The 18,155-nt window shown below is 42.3% G+C and overlaps 1 protein-coding gene across 1 annotated transcript in view; it reads right to left on the bottom strand.

Moving 5' to 3' along the window:
* lrriq1 (leucine-rich repeats and IQ motif containing 1) overlaps window positions 1-18,155 on the bottom strand; it is a 216,012-nt gene that overhangs the window by 53,009 nt on the left and 144,848 nt on the right. Inside the window, exons 19-23 of the mRNA XM_041215663.1 lie at window positions 16,359-16,475; window positions 10,905-10,982; window positions 4,954-5,093; window positions 1,299-1,385; window positions 801-889 (exon numbers count right to left, since the gene is read on the bottom strand). Coding sequence (XP_041071597.1) covers window positions 801-889; window positions 1,299-1,385; window positions 4,954-5,093; window positions 10,905-10,982; window positions 16,359-16,475 — 511 coding nt within the window. The remainder of the gene's footprint in view (window positions 1-800; window positions 890-1,298; window positions 1,386-4,953; window positions 5,094-10,904; window positions 10,983-16,358; window positions 16,476-18,155) is intronic.

Genomic DNA, 18,155 nt, shown 5'->3' with positions numbered 1-18,155 from the left:
ACTTATCAGCAGATTTAATGGTAATAACATCATGGTTGGAACTGAGAGAACGGTGAAATCCAAGTCCAAGGAAAGAAAAGAGGGTATTCTCAATTAAAAGATCAAGAGAAGATGCCATTGAGCAGGGTTCCTATTATTAAGAACATTAGAGTCACAAAATTATGGAGGGTGCTTCTTGATCCAAAAAAGGAGCATGAAACCAAAGGCATCAGAAAAAGAGCTCAGCATCACGTTGAGCTTGGAATTCATTGAGGTTGGACATAAAGGGTTGAAACCAAGACCCTTATTGAGAATAGGTCATTCAGGTTCAGAAAGGGGAAGATCAGAGAAGATGGTAAATAACTGGCTAGGAAGAAAAATAAATCAAAAGATAGGCTCAGAATAAAGTGAAGGGGAAAAGGGAGCAGGATTGGCTGGTATTTAAAATTTACTTCAGCTTTCAATTCTTTCTGCCTGACAGGAAAAAAACATTTTTGTTGAAGTGGCAGATGATATGTTAACTTTGTCATAAATTAATTTTGAATTATCAAAGGCTTACCAGCTATTATGTATTTGAATAACAATTCTAAATTAACATGCAAAAAAGCTTACAATCCAACGGTTGTAATCACATCTAGAAAACATACTCATACATGTCAAAACAATAAACTTGCACACATTTGACTCAAGACTCACATACTATGGGTAGATGAAAGAGTTAACACTTATCTATAAAGAATATGTGAATGGAACTCAGTTCTTTGCCCTTCACACAGCCCCGCTGGATGACTGCCAAGTTGCAGGGGGGAATATAAACATACCCAGCAATTTTTTAGCCTCTGCTTTCTTGGATTTCATTTTCTGAGCTCGTTTCAGCATTAGCTGTGCAGTATGGGCATCCTTAAAGCCCCTATCAATAACAAGAACAAAAAGGTAAATAGCTGAAGTTAATGCAATTTCCTAGAAATAGTTCACAATAAGTTATACTTAAGTAAGAAAATCAAGTGAGAACATCAACTAAATTTATCTTTTTTTTTTCTATGAATCTCCTCCACTTCAAATGTATAACTCCCAGTGATGTAGGCGTGCTATAATTCTTGTTTTTAGGTATTATAGAAAACCTAAGTTACATTGAAAAGCAAACTTGGAGTGCTCAAAACTTTGAAGTAACTTGACAAATGCTTCATTTTTAATTTGGCAGTTTTGAGATTGATTTTTTTTGGTAAATGTAACAGTAAGTACTAAGCAAGAAGTTTTATTTCTTCTACAGTTGGTCAATTAGTGAAAAACTAGCTTTACAAAGTAATAGCTTTACTTACCATTCTAGAGAGATTTGTTCTTCTTTCTCTGACCTGACGCATTGCTTACTGCAAGATGTAGCCTCAGAGAACCTTGACACAGTTCTGCTGTGTGACCAAATAACAGGAAAACAATTTTTATTTTGACACTGTTAAATGAACATTTCTGTTCAACAGATCCTGTACATTAAAATAATAGGTAGAAATCTGCCTCAACTGGGTACAGAGGTTTGGTGGGGGATGAGAGATGCAGCTCAGAGGAGCAAAGCTCAAATTATTTATTAATGTTTGAATGCTGAGGAGTGATACTGTCTTGAATCATAGGTGTTACCTTATGTTCACAGCCAATTCAGCATCAAGGTCAAAGGTTAACTTTACCAATCTCAAGATAGATCTTAAAGCCAACCTTTTATGTTTCTTGCTGGATAGGAATGAAGCTGACTGAAATTGAGAGGTGCCTGCTTACTGCCAGTGACGCCTGGCTACTCTTGACTGGTATGCTCAATAAGATAGCTTTAATCTACTCACAGATTCATGGTAATTACAGGAGCAGGCTGTTAAGTCCATTGTGTGTGTGCTACTGCTGACTGGAATATGGAACCAACGGGCCAATTTTGAGTGAACAAACAGTGGAACATGTCAACTAGTTCCCATCAGATGCAGTGATGAGGCAGCCATGCTTTTGATGCATCAGCCTCATTTAAATCGGGCCGGTGAGCAGTGGGGGCACCTAACAGGCACCCAATGCAGCTCAACAAATTAAGAAATGCAGGTTTCTATGATTCCAATTTGTGTACTGAAATGTTCCTACTGCTGAAACAGGCAGGTGCTTCAGGTGACCAGCAGTCAGTCCCTTTCAAAATGGATCTGGCATCTTTCTCAGTATTAATGGGGCGGTAAGGCTTCCAACCCCATTTCGAGGTTGCTACATTCCTGTTAACACCAGATTAAACAAGCGAAAATTAGCCCCATCTGCTCTGTTCACATTTCTCTGTTCCTTCCCTGCATGTTTTTCATATTCCTCCTTTTCAAACGTATATATAATTCCATCTTAAATTAGGCTTAGTCTCTGTCGCAATAGTCACTTAGAGAGGTAGAGTCATTTACTGTAGAGAAGGCGGCCACTTGGCCCATCGAGTTCATGTCGGTTCCCCACAGAACAATCCAAATAGTCCCACTCCCCCTGCTGGATCCCCATAGCCCTGCAATTTATTTCAAGTGCCCATCCAATTCCCTTTTGAAATTATTGTTCCCACTTTGTCCATCCTTGTGGGCAACAAAAAGTTCTTTGTCACATTCCCCCTGCATCTCTTACCCAAACTCCTAAATCTGTGTTCCTTAGGCCTTCTATCGGCAACTAATGGGAAGAGATTTTACCTGTCTGCCTTATCTAAGACTGCTATAATCTTGCACACCACCATCAAATCTTCCCTCAATCTCCTTTGCTCCAAGGAGAACAATGCCAGCTTCTCCAACTAAATCTTGTAACCAAAAACCCCCGTCACTGGAACCATTCTGGTAGTTTTCCTTTGCACCCTCTCAAGGGCCTTCACATCTTTCCTAAAATATGGTGACCAGAAATGGAAGCTAAACTCTAGTTGTGGATTAACCAGAACTTTATAAAAGTTCAGCATAACTTTCCTGCTTTTGTAATCAATGCTACTGATTATGAAATCCAAGATCCCATATGCTTTGCTAACCACTTTTTCAATATGTCCTACCATTTCAAAGATCGATGCACATGCACCCTCAAGTCCTTCTTTTCCTGACCACTCTTCAGAATTGTCTATATTTAGTCTATATTGCTTCTCCATATCTCTTCTGCAAGATGCATCAGTTCAAACTTCTCTGTATTTTATTCCATATGCCACTTGTCTACCCATTCTGCTAGCCTATCTATGTTCTACTGTAGGTGATTCATATCGTCCTCACTACCTGCCACTCCTCCAAGTTTGGTATCATCGGCAAATTTTGAAATTTTACTCTGTATTCCAAGATTTATATATAGCAATAGCAATATATAGAAAATGTATGCAAAGCATTCTGCATTCTAAAAAAAATACAGTCAAGATGTTAAAAATACAAATTGTCAAATTGTGTGGTAAAAGCATCCTCCTTGTTCTTACATAAAACAAGACCCCTGATCCCCCTCTTTCCCCACAGCAGTAAAATACCATTGCAAATACTGTGTTATTGGTATTTTATCCAGCCTAATATTGCAATCAAATGTTATATCTTATGTTCATGAACTTTTTTTTATGTATTATATAATTTCAGGTACACCATAGCAGTGCAAGAAAGGCTATATAATGTATTGTATAGGCAACCAGCGTAACAGGATGAAGAAAAAATATAGTATACTATTTAATTAAATCACCGCAGCTAAGTTTTATAATAATATAAAAGGATTTCTGCAATATCGTTAAACAAATGAGCAAATATGGCTATACATATGAAAGTGTTGTGTAATGTCACATTTGGAAAATCTGAGGTAGTGGAATTACCATTAAAGCTCCCAAATATAAGAGAAATAAATTGATAAACATCATTCAAGAGTACACTAGATAACTCAAATCCCAGTGATAAAAATGGTTAATTTAATGAGCAAAATTGATATATTTTGAAACTTATTGTTGAAAATCAGAATTCAATGAAGACCAATGAGAAAAATCACTCAAAGAGGAAAGAAATGTGATATGTAGCCATGTGCAACTCAATCCTTTCAATTAATGCTGGGTGTCAGTTGTTTTTCTATCAAATGTAGCAACTGTACAGTTAAATAATTTCCTGTAAGCCATATAGATACAATATATATGAACATGATCATAAGTTAATATCTGATAATTCTATTACCATGTTCAAGGTGAACAAACAATTAAATTTTAAACATCTAATCTGGATAGAAAAATACCACATAGGGTTTGACTTTCAATTGCTGATTGGGGGTGGGAAATGCTGCCGGCGCGATATGAAAACCATGTTCCCAGACTGCATCCTGCCGCCACCAGAACGCAATGCAATTTTCAAGGGGAGGGCAGGGGGAAGGGAATGGGGAATCTGCTCACCTCTAAGTAAGTGCCCATTAAACTCTCGAGAAGCTAATTCATGGGTCAGGAAAAGCGAGAAAATGATTTTCAATTTGTAAATTGCCAGACCTGGACAGTTGGGTTCATGTTAGTGCGCAGCTTTGGACTCAAAGCAGGAAGAAGTGAAAAGTCTTTTTTTTTAAGCAGAAAAATTTGGGGATCTGGGGAATTTTGTGCTGGATCGGGTGTATTTTGTTTAATTTAGCCTTTTGACCACTTTTGTATACATTGAGGTTGCTGGCCTTCCTATGTGATGCCTCTTCTCCTCTGCAAGGCAGTGCCAGGGCCATCACGACTGTCATCTGCCTTTGTCAGTCATGGCCTGAAGGCAGCTCTTGCCTCCTGGTAATACTTGATGCCACTAATTGGGCACCTAGGTCACCTCCAGCCCATTTAGGACATTTAGATTTGAAGATTGTGGGGTCTGGACCCAGAAATTATATGGGCGTTGGTTTCCTGAACCTGAATTGAAAATCAAACCCAAAGGGCCTGACTGTAACTCACTCAAAACCCATTCACTTACACAGAGTTAAAATCATAGCCAATAGTGTATTCTTACAACAGAAGTTAGATATTTAGTCAGCTTTTACCTGGGAGATTGCAGAACACTGGTAGTTGCTGGTGAAAAGGACGGAGATCCTAATTTTTCAACAATACTGATATCATCATCCTGCCATGCTTGTTGCAGGGGCCTTGGTAAACCAAATGAATCAGCAGTATTATGAGGAGCCTGGAAAATATTTATAATACATCTGATAGAGGAAAAATAATGATATACCGTACTTTAAGGCATATTTTAACAAATTACTACATAGGTATTTTATTTGGATAAAAACTGACAAATGCTGCTTCCAAACTGTCACATTGCTGCATAGTTTACTTTTGCACACATGGCTCATCATCAGGAAACTTTCCTACCCCTATGATGGAAGGGATCATCAACAGTACGATCAAGCAGCACTTGCTTAGAAATAACCAACTCACTGATGCTCAGTTTGGGCTCGGCCAGAATCACTCAGCTCCTGACCTCATTACAGTCTTGATTCAAACATACACAAAAGATCTGAACTTTAGAGGTGAGGTGTGAGTGGCTGCCCTTGACATCAAAGCAGCATTTGACCGAGTTTGGCATCAAGGCACACTAGCAAAACTGGAGTCAATAGGAATCAGGGGGAAAGTTCTCCGCTGGTTGGAGTCACACCTAGCAACAAGCAAGATGGTTGTGGTTGTTGGAGGTCAATCATTTCATTTCCAGGACATCACTGCGGGCGTTCCTCAGGGTAGCGTCCTCAGCGCAACCATCTTCAGCTACTCCATCAATGACCTTCCTTCCATCTAAGGTCAGAAGTGGGGATGTTTGCTGATGATTGCACAATGTGCAGCACCATTCACGACTCCTCAGATACTGAAGCTGTCCATGTTCAAATACAGCAAGACCTGGACATTAAACAGGCTTGGGCTGACAAGTGGCAAGTAACATTCGTGGCACACAAGTGCCAGGCAATGACCATCTCCAACAAGAGAGCATCAAACCATCGTCCCTTGATATTCAGTGGCATTACTATTGCTGAATCCCCAACTATCAACATCCTGGGGGTTACAAAGAACAAAGAAGAACAAAGAAAAGTACAGCACAGGAACAGGCCCTTTGGCCCTCCAAGCCTGCGCTGATCATATTGCCCGTCAACTAAAACATTTTGCACTTCCGGGGTCCGTATCCCTCTATTCCCATCCTATTCATGTATTTGTCAAGCTGCCTCTTAAACACCACTATCGTACCTGCTTCCACCACCTCCTCTGGCAACGAATTCCAGACACTCACTACCATCTGCGTAAAAAACTTGCCCTGCACATCTCCTTTATAGTTTTCTCCTCTCACCTTAAATCTATGTTCCCTAGTAATTAACTCTTGCAACCTGGGAAAAAGCTTCTGACTATCTACTCTGTCCATGCCACTCATAATTTTGTAAACTTCTTTCAAGTCGCCCCTCAATCTCCATCGCTCTAGTGAGAACAATCCGAGTTTCTCCAACCTCTCCTCATAGCTAATAACCTCCAGACCAGGCAGTATCCTGGTAAACCTCCTCTGCACCCTCTCCAACGCCTCCATATCCTTCTGGTAATGTGGCGACCAGAATTGCACGCAATATTTCAAGTGTGGCCTAACCAAGGTTTTATACAGCTGCAACATGACTTCCCAGCTTTTATACTCAATACCCCTGCCAATGAAGGTAAGCACGCCATATGCCTTCCTGACTACCTAATCCACCTGCGTTGCCACTTTCAGTGACCTGTGGACCTGTACACCCAGATCCCTCTGCCCGTCAATGCACTTAAGGGTTCTGCCATTTACTGTATAATTCCTGCCTGTATTAGACCTTCCAAAATGCATTACCTCGCATTTGTCCAGATTAAACTCCATCTGCCATTTCTACGCCCAAGTCTCCAACCGATCGATATCCCGTTGTATCTTTTGACAATCTTCTTCACTATCTGCAACTCCTCTAACCTTAGTGTCGTCTGCAAACTTACTAATTAGCCCAGTTACATTTTCTTCCAGATCATTTATGTATACTACAAACAGCAAAGGTCCCAGCACTGCGGAACTCCACTAGTCACAGCTCTCTATTCAGAAAAGCACCCTTCCACTGCTACCCTCTGTCTTCTATGACCAAGCCAATTCTGTATCCATCTTGCCAGCTTCCCTCTGATCCCGTGCAACTTTACCTTCTGTACCAGTCTGCCATGAAGGACCTTGTCAAAGGCCTTACTGAAATCCATGTATATAACATCCACTGCCCTTCCATCGTCGATCATCTTTGTCACTTCCTCGAAAAACTCGATCAAGTTAGTGAGACATGACCTCCCCTTCACAAAACCATGCTGCCTCTCACTAATACGCCCATTTGCTTCCAAATGGTAGTAAATCCTGTCACAAAGAATCTTCTCCAATAATTTCCCTACCACTGACGTAAGGCTCACTGGCCTGTAATTTCCTGGATTATCCCTGCTACCCTTCTTAAACAATGGAACAATATTGGCAATTCTCCAGTCCTCTGGGAACTCACTCGTAGTCAGTGAGGATACAAAGATTTCTGTCAAGGCCCCAGCAATCTCCTCCCTTGCCTCCCTCAGTACTCTGGGGTAGATCCCATCTGGCCTTGGGGACTTATCCACCTTAATATTCTTCAAGATGCCTAACACCTCCTCTTTTTTGATCTCAACATGATCCAGGCTATCTACACACTCTTCCCTAGACAAAGTCCTTCTCTTTGGTGAATACTGATGAGAAGTATTCATTTAGTATCCCTCCCATTTCTTCTGGCTCCACACACAGATTCCCACCTCTGTCCCTGAGTGGGCCTACCCTTTCCCTGGCTACCCTCTTGCTTTTTACATATGTATAACAGGCCTTGGGATTTTCCTTAATCCTGGTTGCCAGTGACTTTTCATGAACCCTTTTAGCCCTCCTGACTCCTTGCTTAAGTTTCTTCCTACTTTATTTATATTCTCCCAGCCTTCCAGCTATTACAAATGCTTCCCTTTTCTTTTTGACTAATCTCACAGCATCCTTCGTTATCCAAGGTTCCTGAAACTTGCCATGCTTATCCTTCATCCTAGCAGGAACATGCCAGTCCTGAATTCTTATCAACTGACGTTTGAAAGCCCCCCATGTCAGTTGTTGATTTGCCCTCAAACATCCGCCTCCAGTCTAGATTCCTCAGTTCCTGCCTAAAATTGTTATAATTAGCCTTCCCCCAATTAAGCACCTTAACCCGAGGATTCCTGTTATCCTTACCCACCAGTACCTTGAAACTTACTGAATTATTGTCACTTTTCCCGAAATGCTCCCCTACTGAAACTTCGACCACCTGGCAGGGTTCATTCCCTAATACCAGGTCCAGTATTGCCCCTTCCCTAGTTGGACTATCTACATATTGTCTCAGGAAGCCCTCCTGGATGCACCTTATAAATTCTGCATCATCCAAACCCCTAGCACTAAGTGATTCCCAGTCAATATAGGGAAAGTTAAAATCACCCACCACAACAACCCTATTGCTTTTACATCTTTCCAAAATCTGACCAGAAACTGACATGGACTAGCCATATAAATACTGTGGCTACAAGAGCAGGTCAGAGACTAGGAATCCCGCAGTGCATAACTCACTTCCTGACTCCCCAGAGCCTGTTCACCATCTACAAGGCACAAGTCGGGAGTGTGATGGAATGCTCTCCAACGCCTGGATGACTGCAGCTCCAACAACACTCAAGAAGCTCGACATTATCCAGGATAAGCAACCCACTTGATTGGCACCCCTTCCAAAAGCATTCTGTCCCTCCACCGCCAATGCACAGTGACAGCAGTGTGTACCATCTGCAAGATGCACTGCAGGAACTCACCAAGCCTCCTTAGACAGCACCTTTCAAACCCACCAGGACTACCATCTAGAAGGACAAAGGCATCAGTGCATGGGAAGACCACCACCTAGATGTCCCCCTACAAGCCACTCACCATTCTGACTTGGAAATATATCGCCGTCCTTCTTTACTGTTGCTAGGTCAAAATCTTGGAACTCCCTCCATGGCAGCACTTTGCGTGTACCTACACCACATGGGCTGCAGCGGTTGAAGAAGTCAGCTCACCACCACCTTCTTAAGGGCAATTAGGGATGGGCAATAAATGCTGGCCTAGCCAGTGACACCCACATCCCATGAATGAATAAATAAAAATGTTTCTATTTTAACTCCAAACTGTTCACAATATCAGACGATAATTATGGATAAGGAAGAACCATTCAGTTCAATTTAATGTAACTATTCGAAGAGAGATCTAAATTCTTCCATTGGAGCGTTCAATTGTGTTTTGAATATTCCAGACTTTTCACCTCCACAACTCCATCAGCACTAAATTTACCTTTTGCTAGTTCGAACCTGCATTCCCCAATCCATAGCTCTCCCAATTTAATTTCAAGTAATATTTCAGATTTACCTTTTGCATACCCTTAATTGTTTTGTATATCTCTTAAGGACCATTTTAAGAAGCAAACAAAAAACTCAGCATTCTGAGTTCTGGATAAGCAGCTTCTTAGTATCACTCATTCTCCACACAAACTTGAAATTTGTCCAGGAAACAGAAAATGTTTCTTTCTTAAATAGAACAATTTTTTTTAAGGAAAGAAAGGGTTTCTCTCTATGGAATGGAGAGTTGCCATTTTCCTGTTTAAGAGCATCTTGATATCATTCTCAAATCTTAGCTAACTTTCATCTTGAAACTTTTTGTATTGTACAAATTGCCAAGAATGAGGATAATGTAATAAGAAATTTGGTGGCAGTGATGCTGGGAAAGAAGAATAAAGTCAATGACAATTTCATCTTGAAACTTTTTGTAATGTACAAATTGCCAAGAATGAGGATAATGTAATAAGAAATTTGGTGGCAGTGATGCTGGGAAAGAAGAATAAAGTCAATGACAATTTAACCACAAAAATGTACTAACAAAAACCTGTATGCTAATGAGATTTGCAAGAGATTTTAAACTGGCTTAAAAGGTTACCATTAGCCACAAGTGCCAGTGTAACTTCAGATGGAAAAATCCGGCTATGAAAGCATTGCAATAAAAGCCCAAACACAAAGCAAAAGTGCTAAAAAATCAAAACATTCAGCAGTCCCGATAAGTGCAAAAACCTCTCAGCAATGAATAAAATGTGAGCTGGTAAAGCTTTACTGACTTTCCAGTTTTCTGAGCATGTTGCCAGGCCAGTATTTTGTATGCTACATTCCACCCTTACGGCGCCAGTTTGGGGGGAATTCCAAGCCCATTGCAGGGTGGTGTAATCTGACAAGAAGTGATTGAGTGGACTGGAAATAGTTTGTTTCTCGGATTTATTCTCTCAGTTTGCAAATTGTTTACGAGCACTATTTCACCAACAATTGGATGCATTCTTACTATTAACCTTTCTTTCTCCCAAAGTTAAACAATCTCTGGCTTAAAATAGCAAATTTGTGAAGGCAAACAAAAATGTATAATAACTACTCAAGCTTCTCTTCACATGGATAAATTCAACCAACTCTTCCCCTCTCCAAGGTAGCACATAGAAGAATAAAAAATGCAAAAAATCAGCAGATGGACAAATCAAATTGCTGCCGGTTTGAATGTGTGCAAAGTTTTGGTTTATTGCAATTCTTTGAATTGTTATCTAGGTCTGTCTGAAACTTTGCTCCTTTCATTTTTTTCGTCAAACCACATTTTTATTCATTGTTTTCTAATTTTGTGCCAAATTTACAGCTGTAGTACATCACTCATTTGCCATTGCAGCATTAAGGACTGAAAAACAAAATAAAAGAACAAATGTATTTAAGCATTTGGGAAAAAAGCAACATGACAAATTTCATCTGTTGCTGGTAGCAGGCGTCAGGGCATTCTGAAGCAATCATTTTTACACCCCTGTATTTCTTGATTCATTATCCCAATGCCATGTAATAATGAAGTTTGTTTAAAACAAAAATGGAATGAACAGGTTTCTATAATGCAGCACATTACCTTTAGTTGCTGGTAATGGTTTTCAGTTTGGGAAGAAGTTTCAGGATCTGAGGTTATCCAGACTTTGTCCAAGGTGGCCTGAGTGAAGAAGTAGGTTTTCAGATAGGATTCAGTAATTGGAGTGGAAGGGAAAATCAAATGAGCACACTTACGATATCAGAGATACTGGTAATAAAGTAGGCTTGTCCATATGGACTTCACAGCATGCCAAAATCTTTTTTTCAGGATGCCAGTGTTAACCTGACAGAGATGCTTTTATTGATAAATTGAATGTCTTTATTACAAAGTGCCTTTGGCACTAGTAGGACTGTGCATTCTTCAAAATGATTTTGGCTTCACTTATTTTGCCAAAAACAACAATGCTGTCTTCAGGTTCCTTTTTTTTTAAAAGGAATTTCAATGTCCTTCTCCCTATAGAATTCCATTTTCAAATAAAATTTATAGCTTGTTTTCCTTAGCAAAGCTGATTAGCTACAGTTGGCAAAAAAAATTATGGTGGTAATTTTTGTATCCACAAACAGTCCATAAAATCGAAGTTGGCCAGTAGTGTCATCCCATGTGATTTTTTAAAACATATCTTGCCAGTAATCAAGTCAACACTGTTGCAGTACTTTCACTAGTCAAAGTGTCTGTAAAACAGAAGAAATTGAATGGGGAAATTGCTGTTTTTCTAAAAACTTCCAGGGCCCCCAGTGTCCACAGGCTAAAGTATGTGAATACTACTTACACCCTGTGTAAAACAACAGAAGCACAAAATTCCCACTTCTGGAATTTTTGCTCAATTCTTGGTACTACCCAACAACGCGCATAAATCACCTCTTGCAGCCTCTCCTCCAAAATAAGATTTCTCTATCCTCTTGGGCACTGTCTGATCTAAAACGGTGTGCAGACAAAATCTAATCATTTCAAAGGCTGCTCTTAAAATATTGTTAAAGAACAAAAATAGTTTCAAAAGAATAGATGTCTCCACTTGTTAGTTGCTTTTGGAACTTTTGCATAATCAAGAGAGGCCACTCATAACTTCTTAAAAAATTTGTTACAAGGCCATGCTTTATAAAAAATAATTTTATGGGCAGAGTTTTGCCAGATTTGCACTAAGTGCTGCAGCAGGCAGGTAAAACGACGTTTAACTCGCCAGCCGTGATGGTGGGTTTTCATGCAGCATTGTCCCAAACGCACCACATTATTTATGTATTCTTGGGAAACACGCCGTTTCCATGGCCAGCAGGCTCTCATTCACCCACCCGCCATCACCCCACCATTGCATATTTAAAGTTCAGCGGCAAGCACACATCTCTGCTTCCAGACCACCACTGCTGCACGGATGACATGACCCTGAATCTGAAGAAGACTGCAGTCCCCAGGTTCAGGGTCGCATCCCTCGAGTGCTTTTTGGATGCCTTGTAGGCCTGCCGGGATGTCCTCTACCCCGGCTCTGGCCACAGGATGGGCAGCAATAGCACTAACCTGGCTTGCAAGGCGGTGGCAGTGGTGGTCAGCACCAACACCCTTCAAAAGAGGACAGCCAGCTATTGCCGCAAGAGGATGAATGATCTCCTCCATTCCGCCAGAATAAGTCACTCTTCTCATCACTCTCAACTCTTACACTCACAAACCCATCGCACATCGACAGGGCCCTCACTCACTGCCAGTTCAAGAAACATCACAACTCACACTCTCACACTCACCTTCATTGTCCTCCCCCGTCCATAGGACCACTCACCACCCACACAGCCAGACATACTTATCATCTGGCCTGGCAGACATCCTGCTTACTCTTTCTCCATCTCTATTCATGCAGGACAAGCTGAAACACAAGAAGAGGGTGAGGAGATTGCAGACCAGTGGCAGAATGCCCAAAATCAAGGTTCTCATGGACTTTGAAAACAGAGCCATCCAGCTGGCCAGCAAGGATATGGACCAGTCCTGTGCTGACGGTGAGGTCGGCGATGCTCTAGCAAGTGAGGGTTCAGCAGTGCAACTTCCATCAGAGAACCATGCTGTGTGTGATGTGTCCTGTTTCACAGGCCACTGCAATGCACTAATTATCTCTGTTTCAGATTTCTAGCATCCACAGTATTTTGCCTTTAACTAATTATCTCTCTTGCTTTTGCAGGCACATCTACCAAACAGCCAGTGGAGTCTACCACCCAGCGCCTCCAGTCAAGCCCCAAAGAAACCCCTGAAGAGGAATCTGGAGGTACCCTCCTCAAAGTCCCATCACAGTACTAAACCACACCCTCCACCAGCGCAGAGACACACAGCTTGGTGGGACCAAGCTTTACAATAGCCTCTTTAGAATAGTACTCACAATCTGGTGAGTACATCGCACTTTCTGATCCACAGCAGGCGGCGGCAGGGACTTCCCAGGTTTCTGGCACTCGGAGGGCTGCTGGAAGCCACAACATTTTGATGAGTTTGAGTCAGATGGTGAGCCTCTGGACTTAGTCATGTCACAGTTGCTGGGACTGCAAAGGCAGGTTTGGGAACATCAGGAAGGGATGTCCACTGAACTCCTCAGGCTGCAAGGCACGATGAAGGAGTCCGTCTGCCTCCAGGCTGAGGTGATAGCACCAGCATGCCAACGCACTGATAGGATGGCGAACGTCTTGAAGACCTTCGTCCTGGACTTCCCTCCTGCACTGCTGCGCGGGCTCAATTCCTTCGTTGATGCCATGGTTGGCCTCCAAGTGTCAATGCAAGATGTTTTTGGGCAGCCCAATCTCACTTCAGCTTCCCTTCTCCTCAAGCAGTCAGCCAGGGGCCGTCGGGCACCCATAGGGAGGAGGATCAGCAGGTCCACACTCCAGGAACATCCATCCAGGTGACTCCAGGAGTGTCTGACCCATCCAAATCCCCTCTTTCTGTGACATCAGCAGCTCCAGCTCCACAGGCCGAGGAGAGTGCCACTGCCACACAACAGAACCCCAAAAGCAGGCCAGGGCCCTCCAAGTCTCAGCTCTCCAGAGGACACCCGCCAAAGTCATTATAAACCGGGCGTCGCAGTCAGCAGGCTGCCTCCACCTCTGCTGTGGATGTCCGGGGAAAGTTAAGGAGAACTAGTTGCACAGCCTGGATACGGGTGTTAATCACTTGTACAGACTGTTCACTATTGTCCCATCCCAGTCCACCCGACCGATTCGTGGCAGATTTGCCCACTGGACTGCATGTTGTGCTCTCAGCTCAGGCGCAGGAATTCTCCTAATCCGTGCTGCAAAGCTGTACTGTTAGCTTGAACCATGGGGGCATACTGGTCCAAACCAGGATGCTGACATTGCAAGGGTCTGTGAGTACCTCCATCAATAACTGCTCCATGGCCAGCTTTAGCGAAGAGATTGTACGTTTGCAGTTGTTCAACTTTTCTGCCTATACACTAAAATGCTAATGACTTTGCAGTCTGTGCTGAGGGGGTGGGGGGTGTGAAAAGCTTTGGAGCACTTAGTGGCACTTTGACACCTCTGCTTTGCTCGTGTGGGCTGATAAGTTAGAAGCCCTACTCCAATCGTATTAATGTGGCTGTGCCTGAACAGTCTCCGTTTCAGAGAAATGGTCACTTTATGCAGGTTTTCCTCATGCATAGCCACGTTGCGCACCCACCCTACGGCCTGCCCTGAATGCTTATGCGCTATATCCAACGGCAGGCCCTTGCCCGCTCCCACACAGGTTGCCTCAATGGCTGGGCTGCCCTTAAAACCACTCCCTCCACACCCCCCATCTCACCCCCAAACAGGTCACCTCAACGGCAGGGCTGCCCTTAACCCCCCCCACTCTGCCATGAGTCACCTCAACAGCAGGGCTGCTCTTAACCCGACACCCCAGCGAACCTGAAGCTCGAAGTCCAAAAGGCAACCCCAGCAACCCCATGGAGAAACAAGCAGTCTGTAAACCAGCAGCACAGAAGAGCCATGGAACAGAAGGTCCTGAGTAAACACTTCTTTCTCTCCCTCTCTCTTCGCTCATCTTGCAAGCTTGAATCCTATTTTCTGTTTGACTATCAATGTGCCACAGGCAGCAATTTTAAAGAACTCAACCCGGTAGCTGCTGATAAGTCATCCGTCTACATCTTTAAACAGCCTCGATACCGAAGCCAGAAGGATCACTGTTATCAGCCTGGATCCACCCAAATTATCAACCAAGAGAACTTTAATCTTTATTGGACTTTAAGTTATCATTTAGTCTATCCTCCCACCGAATTGGGTTGATTTGGGAGCCCTTTAAAAACAGAGGGCAGGAATTCTGGAATTCCCGACTCCATTTCTGGGCTGTGAAATTTTTGGGAATGCCTTTAAAGGGCACCGACTGATTCCTGTCAGAAGCCCGCATCCCACACACCCGAGCTGACTGTCTCCATTGTGGAGATAGGTATCTCTTGCTCCTTGGCCAGGTTTTTAAAGACATCTGGTTCACTGCCTCTTAGAGGAGCTGTGAACCCTAGTGTGCATGGGGGACCTTTTAAAAGGTAAGTTCAAAAGGTCCCCCTCATGCCCTCATGCCAGGCTCTGCACCCCATCCATCCCCTCAGGAACCTCATTCCCCCTATAACAGGTTCTGCTCTTCCACCCACTGCTTATATCTCATCATGCCCCCTATGCCAGGCTCTGCCCTTACACCCATCCCCATGACCCCTCATGCCCCTTATGTCAAGTTCTGCCTCCATATACCTCCTCAGGCCTCTCATGCCCATATGGTAAGTTCTGGCACTTCCATGCCTATTGACCCATTGTACACTTTCCAGAACCAATGAGCATTATAGTGTAAAATGGAATGCATTAAAAAAAAGCTTTGAAAATTCTATTCCATTGATAAATTTCTCCTATGAGAAAAAAGGACTGAAAGCTAAAAAAGTGTCAATCATCCAGGCCTCATTATGTATATTTAGCTGAGAGCCCAGACATCTATTTGAATATCAGAACACTTGCTCCCCAGTGAAAACATTGTTTGAATGATAGCTCAGCTTCTGTGATCTCTGTAGTTAATTTCACTATTCAATTCACATTCCTACCTCTCTTCAGCTCTGAAGAAGTCAACAGCCTCAAAATGTTGACACTGTTTCTCTCCACAAATGCTGCCAAACCTGTTGAATTTTTCTAGCATTTTCTGCCTTTATGTTAATTTCACTATGTTTGTTTACACAGTTCAATTAGTTTCAAGTGCTGGTGGTTTCTGGATTTTGAAACTTCAAAAGGCCTGGATGATTGACACTTTTATTAGCTTTCAGTCCAGACTTTTTTTTTCCATAGGAGAAATTTATCAATGGAGTACCTATTTTCAAAGCCTTTTTTCATACATCTCACTTTACATTGTGATGTTCATCAGTTTGTAACGGCCATGGAAATGCCAGAGCTTGGTGCTTGGTAAGGGAGCATGAGGGGTTCTTCTGTTACGTCATTGTATATCAATTATTTAAAAATTAACTGCTAGCTCTGAGGAACACATGCTATGGTATTTATTTACCTCATCAAATGTAAATTCATTCAAATCAACTTCTTCAAAGACATCTTCTTCCTCAGTTTGAACGGCTGCTAAAGCATGAGACAACTTCTTCCGTAGGAGGCAGCCTCGCCAATGTGCCTAAATAAATCCACAAGGTATTTAATTTTTAAATAAAAATCAAAGCGCTGAAAGCTAAATAATTTGAAAGCAAAAGAATGACAACATTTACATTAAATTGAACGTTGAATGATCCATTTTGCTGACATTTATACATTAGCTTCCAGGCATAAATGAGAAAACAACAGTTTTTCTAAAATGCTCTAAGGACTTCACATCTCTTTCTGTGAATTGCAAGAAATGTAGTAATCTCACCATCACAGACCTAAATAAATTTATTAATTATTGTACAATTCCTTCAAGACTCATTATAGTTGTCAGCAAAAACATTAACAAAGCACAAAATAGCTTGGGACTACTTAGGGTAAATCTATACAACCGGTTTCATGGACCTCATGTGCCTAAAATATGAAAAACAAAAGAAGAAATAATTATGTTCTTGGTAAACACTTCCTTGTTCCATGTTCCATGTGCAGTAAGTAGAAATGGACATTTTAAATTAGAAACATAAGAACAGAAGTAGGATGTTCTTGGGCCTGCTCCGCCATTCAATTAGATCATAGTTGATCGATATCTCAATTGCATGTTCCCAACTTTGATCCACTTTGAAGAGCTTAACCGCTAATGGCGGACAAATGGGAGACAGCAGGGAAAAGCTTTTTTCAAAGTATTCCACTCAGAAAGCAAACACTTACATAGCTGAGCTATGTAAGTGATTGATATGATGAAAATAGGCATGGAGACGGAGGGCTATAACACTTCTGTCACAAATGATGGGAAACAAACAGCAGCCCTATGGTAGGTATTAGGGCATTCCAAATGAAATGTTGATAGGCATGAAAGTGCTCAGTGAACACAAAGAAACAGCACAAAACGCATGTAATTTAGCTTTAACTGGATAATGTCACTTAGGATATTTATGAAAATTGTTGGTGTAAAAAAGAGAAATGTCACACTTGAACAATAGAAGAATTTGGGTTGTTATTTCATTTTGTACATTGTTGGGGCACTGTTGACACAGTTCCAACTGATCCATGCTATCAACAGGGTAAGTATTGATCCTGACACTAGAGGGCAGGGGTTTGAGCCAGTGCCGGGGCTGGAATGATGGCAGGCGGGAGCTGAAAATAGCCTCGCTGGTGACTTGCCAGTTCTCCAGCTCCACCCCACCTTCGGGCCATTTTTGTGGAGAAAGGATGGGAGGAGTGGATGGCAGGGCTACCTGCCTGCAGGTGGAGGGTAGTCAACATGGCACATTAAGAGCTGACTGAGGCCAATTAGACTGCCTGGGACTTCTCAATCGGCCTTCAGGTTCCTGGAGGTGGCAAGGGCCAGTTCAGGTCCCTGGAGATGACCTCCTGGAGGCAGACTGCTGGGCTACAGACAGTACCAGGTGTCCGGCAAACATCTAATTAAGTACCTCACAATCAGTTGTGGAATTCATACATCTCATTGTTTAAGGATGGGGCAACACTCAAAGACTATGAAGTTTCCACACTGCCTGTTTCCATGTTTCATATTAGACAAAAGAGAAGATTGAAATTCAATGGCCACTATCAACTTCCCACTGTACCATGATGGCCCCTTCCATCCAAACCAGACTGGGTGGGTCTCAGAAGTGTTAACCCAGCAGCGATGTGATCAAAACTGGTTTTGGAGTCTAAATCCTTAGTACCTCAGGACCCAGCAGATCCATCAGAA

The sequence above is a fragment of the Carcharodon carcharias genome, chromosome 21 (assembly GCF_017639515.1).
Source record: "Carcharodon carcharias isolate sCarCar2 chromosome 21, sCarCar2.pri, whole genome shotgun sequence".
Taxonomy (NCBI): domain Eukaryota; kingdom Metazoa; phylum Chordata; class Chondrichthyes; order Lamniformes; family Lamnidae; genus Carcharodon; species Carcharodon carcharias.
This window is presented reverse-complemented; position numbering and strand designations above follow the sequence as displayed.